Source organism: Anastrepha obliqua, chromosome 5 (genome assembly GCF_027943255.1).
Source record: "Anastrepha obliqua isolate idAnaObli1 chromosome 5, idAnaObli1_1.0, whole genome shotgun sequence".
NCBI lineage: Eukaryota > Metazoa > Arthropoda > Insecta > Diptera > Tephritidae > Anastrepha > Anastrepha obliqua.
In genome coordinates this window covers 35,338,418-35,346,787 of record NC_072896.1, presented here as the reverse complement: position 1 = coordinate 35,346,787, position 8,370 = coordinate 35,338,418, and the positions used below count along the sequence as shown (strand labels likewise).

At 39.9% G+C, this 8,370-nt stretch overlaps 1 protein-coding gene across 1 annotated transcript; it reads left to right on the top strand.

Moving 5' to 3' along the window:
• The first annotated feature begins 2,948 nt into the window (after positions 1–2,948).
• LOC129248242 (septin-interacting protein 1) lies at positions 2,949–6,037 on the top strand. Its single transcript, XM_054887718.1, has 5 exons — positions 2,949–3,170; positions 3,263–3,840; positions 3,897–4,075; positions 4,141–5,692; positions 5,750–6,037. The coding sequence occupies exons 1-5, from the start codon at positions 3,065–3,067 to the stop codon at positions 5,867–5,869; spliced, it is 2,535 nt and encodes an 844-aa protein (XP_054743693.1). The 5' UTR covers positions 2,949–3,064; the 3' UTR covers positions 5,870–6,037.
• The last annotated feature ends 2,333 nt before the right edge of the window (positions 6,038–8,370 follow it).

The window sequence follows — 8,370 nt, the reverse complement described above, 5'->3', positions numbered from 1 at the left end:
TCGATGAAATGTGGCCTGTGCGTTAATAAGCGAAATAATTAATTTAATGAGTTAATTAATTATTGTAATTTAATGAGTAAGTCCCTTAATTAATTCATTCATTAATTAAATCATCTATTAACGCCACGTTCGCATATTTTTAAGGCGTATTTTATTATATTTTGGGTATTTTTAACTGCATAAAGATGCAGGTACTCTTTACTGAAATTTAAAGCTTTTGAAACTGTTGTCCATTTTCACGCATAGTGTAGGGGAAATTAAGACGTACATTTTTAATTTTCATTCATCTTAATTTTTCGATGCGGTGCTTTTTTTAACCGAAAAAACTGCCTTTACTTAATTGAAAGTTTCGTACTTTTTTGTTTCTCTATCACAAAATATATTGCAACTTTTATTATGCAAATCGGTCACCAACTCACCTGCACCATTTTCGCTTGCTGTTAAATGCCAAAAAATACTCCGACAGCTAAATTATAATTAGTTATTTTATTTAGTCTTCAAACAGTCTCCTCAAACTGCCACCAAAAATTCAATTTCTTTGTCGTTCCACTTGTATTTGTTGTGGTCGGCGAATAGCACGTGTTTTTATATGTTTTGTTTTTATACTTGCTCGTATTTATTTAATTGCCTTTCATATAAAATGCACTTTTTTGTTTATCTCCTTCCTTTCGTTCTTCATGTACACAACAACACACACGTACGTACACCTTTTAATTTCAAGTTGCGCCGTTTACGTTTGACAGAGGAAGCAGCACGTTTCTTACAAGTAAATGTCGAGAAAATATTGAATGTCTTATCTGTTGCTTGTTCAATGATATAAACACAATAATGTTATTATAGATTACTTAAGTCGGATGGTCAATTATTTTATTAATTAAATTTTAGTATTTCTTTAGTTGCCGGAAATTTACACTTGTACAATGGGTCTGTGAAAGAATCGAATATTCCGCTACTCCATGTAAATCGCAACAACTCGTGCGCTCACGTCAAACACCGAATGAAGACAAAACAGAAACAGTGAAGAATTGCATTCATCGCACAAACAGGGTTGTATGCGACCGGACATAGAATGGCGCATGTGCGAAAAAAGTCATTGCGTGGTGGTTGCAAGAATGAATAGATGTAAAAGACCAATTGTAAAAAAAAAATTAATTATTTCTGATTATATACAATAACAAATGCATGTTAATATAGCTTAATGTGTTTAATTGCTTATTTATTACTTTTGAAAGAATACAATGGTATGAGATACTATTACATACTCACAAAAGTACAGCTTATATAGGCGTTTGCTCATATTTTGAAGTAATGAGTAATGAGTATGCAGATATCAGGCACAATTATTATGTATATAATAGTTTACGCATGCAAATGCAAACATTGTAATTACATAATTGTAGTTTTAGAGGCATTTTATACTTAATTATTTTGTATGTGCAAATCATTTTCGAAAGTCTCGTATTTTAGATGAAACAATTTCGCTGCACAGTGTGATAGCTTATCAAATACACAAACCGTGTTTGACTATGTAGCTCAAACGTAAAGGTATTCTAACGTAACGTAGCATACGACCTTTTTGCTTCGGATGTTTTTACTCTCAAATTCGTTTAACATTGTGCAACTTTAGATAATATTGAATTTATATTTAACCAAAAAGTACAGTGTTTTTATATTTTGTAAGACGATTCCTGCCACTTATTTTATTCGCATAGCTGTCAATAAACTTTATGTGCTAAATAAGCTTTTACCTTACAGTGAAGATACTTAAAGGGCTTTTGCTAGTAAATCCGCCCCTTTTTCAAAGTCAACACGTATATTTTTATGACACTTGTTAAAGTGCCGTTACGAATGCGTTAACGCAGTTACCGTTGAAAGTAAAGTAAAATGTATTTTTCTATTGCGTTCATGCGTTGTGAGCGGCCGGTATTTGAAAATTTCAATGAAAAATGTTCTCTATTTACAAAAGAATTTACGGTGCAATGTGTAATGGTGCTCACACTCCCTAACATAAATGTACGCCCGTGTCAGCTGCCACGATGAAACTAATGACGAGCCCCAGTAAAAGAATTTTCATCACCGTTCTGCTCCGTAGTATCGTAGATCGTTGCTTCCTCGTGTCAGCTGAAATGGGTGTACGGGCGTACGTTTAAGTTGGTGAGTGGAAGCATTAGCATGGTTGACGTGTGATTTTGAACTGTTCCTTAGAATCGTGTCAGCTGACTACTCTCTCACCACACAGTGTTGCCAAACAGTCTATTTTGAAATCATTTACAAAATAAACTTAGAAAACTATTATTTTTATTAAAATTACTTAAAAACAATGTTGAATAATGTTAGTTATAGATAAATGAACTATTTGCATTTGGTAGTTTTTGACAACGAAAAATTGTAACTGATAACGCGGATGTGTGTAAAAGTGTGTATGCAAATATATCATCCAAACTCAAACCGATACGTTCACACGGCAGTCGGTTCTACGTAACCGTAACGACCCGGATTTATACCTGGCCAAGGACAGTCTCTTCAGCAACATTTCCTGTATATGTATGTGGAATGTTTATGCTGCTACAACAACAACAACAATACCAACAGAAACAACACACAAACCGATGTATTGTGTAAATGTGCAGCTAAAAGAACGCAATTGTTTTCTACGGGATAAGATATGCTCAATTTTGTGTATCCTACGGGCAACGGGAAGGCACTAGGAACGTTGATGAGTGTGAGCACCAAAGAGCAAATTGTTTAATGACGTCTACGCGCAAATGTGTCAATGCGGGGGTGCAGCAATTAAGAGTGTGTATATTGTGCTTTAGCTACGCTGAAACAAAACTATCTGGGCTTAAACAAAATATTTATTTGGTGCCCTGTATGCAACCCTGTTATGAAGCACGTTTGGATGCCACTGTAGTGATTGCATTTTATCAGCTGTCTTTCGGCTACTATCGTACAACCCAATAGTTTACATTTTATTTATAGCTTTAAAATAGTTGTGTTTACAAAAATTACTTAAGCGGGTTTTTCACGGAAGCAAAAAGTATTATATACCTATATTAACAGCGACATGTCTGATAATGAATACGAGCGGTTCGAGGTAACTGATTACGATTTAGAAAACGAATTTAATCCGGGGCGTCGTAGAAATCTTTCAAAGAACCAGCAAATTTATGGTAACTACAGGTTTCAATATGTTTTTTTCTATTACCTTTCACTTTTAAAACAAAACAAATATATTTCTACACATATACATTCCTTCCAATAGGCATTTGGGCCGATGATAGTGATAATGACAGCCCCGAAGAGTCCAGCAACCGGCGCGGACGCCGTGGGCGCGCTGGACTTGGTGGCGGTGGTGGCAGTAAATCGAAAGACTACTCGGCACCGGTAAGTTTTGTCGCTGGTGGCATACAACAATCGGGCAAAAAGGATAAAAAGGCGCGTAAAACCAGCACAGACCAACAAATCACCGATGAGGAAAGTGATGAAGAAAATGCGCGTCCATCTTTTGGTCGCAAACAAGTTGAGGCGGATGATGGTGGTACCAGTGATTCGGCGACCAGTTCCGATGAGGAACGCACGCAGCGGAAACGTGCTGAGGCAGGCCATCAGCAGCGCAATAGTAGTGCGCGTCATAGTAGTAATCCAAATGTGGGCGCTTGGGAACAGCACACGCGTGGCATTGGCGCGAAATTGCTACTGCAGATGGGCTATCAACCAGGCAAGGGTTTGGGCAAAGACTTGCAAGGTATATCACAACCAGTACAGGCGCATATGCGTAAAGGGCGCGGTGCGATTGGTGCTTATGGGCCAGAGGTTGCTGCTAGTGTTGGTGGAAAGGGGGTAAGTGGTGCGAAATTTGTTTGTTGTGCGTGGATTTAAGATTTATTATATTACAGCCAGTGGCGAAAGAAGGTGAAGATGTGCGTGAGGCCAAAGAATTTAAAGAAAAACTTAACAAGTGGAAAAAATGCGGCGACGCACGTCAAGATAAAGGTAAACGTTACTACTACCGTTCGGTCGAGGAGGTGATTGAGAAGGGGAAAAAAGGGAGTTTCGCGCTCTCAGAAAATTTAAGGTACATATGTGTAGTTTACTTTTTAAAAATATTAATTAGAAGTTGTGATATTATGGTTTTTGCAGCAAAAAGATTGGAAACGTTCCGGTTATAGATATGACCGGTCCTGAAAAGCGCGTACTTAGCGGCTATCATGCCCTGGGACAAACGAAGGTGGTCGACGAAGAACTCTATGACTTGGAACAGGCTGTCGCAGGCAGCAGCATTACCTCAAAGAAAGGCAGCACCTTTGCGCTGCCCGAACTGATGCACAATCTACAGCTTATTGTAAACCTCTGCGAACAGGACATTATAACGCTCGACAAAGCAGAGCGTGAGGCTACTGATCGTCAGGCAGCGTTAGAACATGAGCGCAAAAATCTTGAAGAAATCGTGCATTTGGAGAAGAATCACATCGATACGCTGGAACAAGCCTTGCAACTAGTAGAGGAGCTGACCACGAGCAATGAACTGTTGACACTACAACGTGCCGAGCAAATTTTTGTCAAACTGCAGCAGAACTATGCGGCCGAGTATAAAGAATTTGCGCTTGGCGATCTGGCCGCGGGTGTTATTGCACCGCTTGTTAAAATAACTCTGGAAGATTGGAAACCACTCGAACAGCCGACGCAAAATGTTGAGCTGATCAAGAAGTGGCGCGGCATATTGGAAATGAATGTTGATCCGCAAAACGAGTCGCGCAATATTTTCGATCCTTACTCCTCGCTTGTATGGGCAGGTGTTATACCGAGTTTTCGCGCATGCGCTGCCTCCTGGAATCCGAAATTGCATCAACCTATGGCTGCACTACTCGATTGTTGGGCGCCGCTATTCCCCACCTGGATACTGGACTCTGTGCTCGAACAGCTAGTGCTGCCGCAGCTGAGCAACGGTGTGCGCGATTGGGATCCGCTCACGGACACCGTACCCATACACATTTGGATATTGCCGTGGAATAATATATTGGGTCATAAAATGGAGGAGTTCATCTTTCCCACGATACGCGAAAAATTGGCAACTGCTTTGCAGGCGTGGATGCCCCAAGATCGTTCAGCGCGCGCAATGCTCACGCCCTGGAAGGGCGCATTCAATGACATCGAAATGCAGCGTTTCCTGTCACAACACATCATACCGAAACTGCAATTGGTACTGAATGAATTCATTATAAATCCATTGCAACAACAACTCGAGCTGTGGAATCAGGTGTGGGAGTGGCATGAGCTGATACCCACACATCAAATGGCACAGCTGCTCGATAAATATTTCTTTCCCAAATGGATGCAAGTGTTGGTGTTGTGGCTCAATCAATCGCCCGACTATGCGGAGATCTCGCGTTGGTATACCGGCTGGAAGAGCATGCTAACCGAGGATATGTTGCGTGAACCCTCGATCAAAGAGCATTTGCGTCGTGCGCTTGAAATGATGCATCGCGCCACCGACGTACTAGCACCAGGACTTGCTTCAATACCAACACCCATAATGACGGCGACGCCACCACCACCGCCGCCTCCGACTATGTTGGATCTGCAAATGGTAGCACCAGCGCAATTGGAATTCAAGGAATTGGTCTCGCAGAAGTGCGCCGAACGAGGTATACTTTTTGCGCCAATGCCAGGACGAAGGGAGTTGGGCAAACAGGTGGGTTAGATCGTAAATTTTACATTAAAAACAAAGACTAATGTCACTTCATTACAGGTTTACCGCGTCGGCAAGTTGTACTGTTATATTGATCGCAATGTTTGTATGCTAAGCGACAACAGCATGAAAAACTGGTTGCCCTCATCTGTGCAGCAGCTATTGGATCGAGCCATGTAATAAGAAAACACAAAAAAAATATAAATAATTTGTAATTTGTAGATTTAAACGCAAATTTATTATGAGGGAAGTTAGTACTGCGACCTGAAAGATCTACCGCGCTCTCTTCGTAGATTCAACGGATTTCGCCGAGCCCAACTTCTTCAATAAATTTTAGTATTTCTCCTATTTTATTTAGTTTTATGTCTTCGCCTGGTAAAATATGTTTGCCCAATAATGCGATTCGCGAACAAATTTTAACGACATTCGCATCGTTATCTTTCCTTAAGCACAATTTTAACGATATTCGCATCGTTATCTTCCCTTAACTACAATTTTAACGATTTCACTATTCGGTAACTCAGTTCATAACGAAAATCGATAAGACAAAATCAGCTGTTTGATTAACCTCTCGACTATCGCAAACTAAACGACATTAAAATTTTTTTGTGGTTAAATTAAACGTGAAAAGAAAAATTGGTAGTTTAAATTAAAATTTTGAAATTATGATACATTAACGAAAACTTATTTAAAAAACGTGAATTTGTCCTTTGAGTATTTCGCTTATGATTAATCGCGTGGAGTGGCAGTAGTGAACCCTCAAACAGTGGATTGACTTTTGTTCCGGGATGTGGACATTACTTTTCATTTGACTGCAGGGGAGTTCCAAAAACTATTCGGATACCTGACTTGACTAAGAACCGAATTTCTCAGCTTGGCAGTCAAGTCAGAGGTTCCAGAATAACGGCGATTACGGCTGAAAAACAGTTAAATCTTGCATCTTCTTGCTTATTCAATTCTAAATTCTACTTTTGTGTTACTAGGTTATAGCCTAGTAGCCTCAGTCTACCGCACTGTTTCTGGCGCTGCAGTCGTTGTGATCGGCGGGAAGGTACCCGTCGCCCTTATCCCGGGAAAGAATGGATGCGTGGCACTTCAAATAGAAACACGTCATCACTAGCGTCGGGAAACGGAGATGCCAAACCATGCTGCGGTGGCAAAGATGGGGTACTGAACCGAGTGGCAGATGGACGTCGACACTGGCGAATGGGTCCAATGGAGCTTCGGGGAAGTGAACTATAATACTTCTTAACTCAGTTCCTCTCTGGGCACGGATACTTCCGGAGATACCTATAACGCATAGGCAAGATAAGCTTTCCCAAATGCTTATACTGCTAAGCGCAGAGCGATGATGCTGAACACTCTTTTTTTAGTTGTGACAGATGGCTCGCGAAAAGAAATGTGCTCTGAGAAAGCAGATTGGCGACATTGCGCGGACAATTGGAACGCGGTAATGAAACGCCTCGAGAATGTACTACGAAAAAAAGATAGACCTCAACACTTTACAAAAACAATCGCATCTGTATCAAATAAAATGCGAGTGACTGTAGGCATACAAGAACGTTAGAAAATAAGGTTTGACCATCCGTTGCGAAATTCTGGGAGTAATCCATGATGGGGCGAATAATGAGATGGCACCTATCGTGGTACCGTTACTTTGCTCTCAGCGAATTTGGCAATGAGTGACATTATATTAGCACAATTGGTGACCAGTATGGCCAGATTACCATTATCATAACTTAATATAGCTTTTTTCGTTATTTAGTCTCGTTTTTAATAGGCTAGGTGTAGAAAGACCTATCTATCTCTGGATCTCGGCCTTGCTTGGGCTAAAATCACTAGGTTCGTACATAGGGGTATACCGCAGGGCGGCGTATTGTGCTTTTGTTAGATCAAGATTACAGTATGCCGCTGTCATTTGGAGACCGTACCAAACACTTGTGTCTAATCGGATTGAGAGAGTTGAGAAAGTTTTTCTTCGTTTTGCGCTCCGATCTTTAAACTTTTCTGAACCGAACCTGTACCATCGTATCGCTCTCGATGCTTTAGAGGCTTAAAAAAATAGATTTTTTTTGCATAAATGTATTCCCAAACTATCCAAGAATGTGTCCTCAAATTTTCAGAAGCAAATTCAAAATATTTTCGGAGTTACAGAAGAAATTGTGAGCAAGCGTCGAGCAGGTATACGAGCGGCTGGTATAGGTATATACAAAAACTTTGACGCGCGATTTCTCGGTTTTTTATTTTTACGATTTTTCCTAATTGGCGGGAAAGATAGGGAAAAAATTAAACGCCCTATCGAAACGAGATAGCATTGATTGTATTCGGAATTAAATTCTCTTCTAGTTGAACCTAAAAAACCTTAAGAAAGTTATGATTAACACACTTTTTAAACAATCTAAAGTGAATTTGTTTTTCCAAAAAAATGATTTTTTTTTTTAATTAGCGAAAAATTGTTGAATTTCTCACTTTTTGTTTAATTTTCTTGGTTTAACTAGAAGCTATACTATACTAAAATAAAAACTTTTTGGGTTTTTGGTTTCAGATGAAAATTGCGACCTGCATCCTTCCCGCTGCACGACACATGCACACTCGAGGCGCCTCGGCAAATGCTTGTATAAGGCAACCACGACATATATTTTAATGAAAAAAATTTCAGAACACTGTTGAAATATATAACA

What these genes read in the sequence shown, in the direction of transcription:
- LOC129248242 (XM_054887718.1), top strand. Translation starts at nt 3,065, where the DNA reads ATGTCTGATAATGAATACGAGCGGTTCGAGGTAACTGATTACGATTTA. An exon ending in CTAGTGTTGGTGGAAAGGGG is followed by an intron (nt 3,841 to 3,896) that starts GTAAGTGGTGCG and finishes ATTATATTACAG; the next exon opens with CCAGTGGCGAAAGAAGGTGA. An exon ending in GAAGGGAGTTGGGCAAACAG is followed by an intron (nt 5,693 to 5,749) that starts GTGGGTTAGATC and finishes ACTTCATTACAG; the next exon opens with GTTTACCGCGTCGGCAAGTT.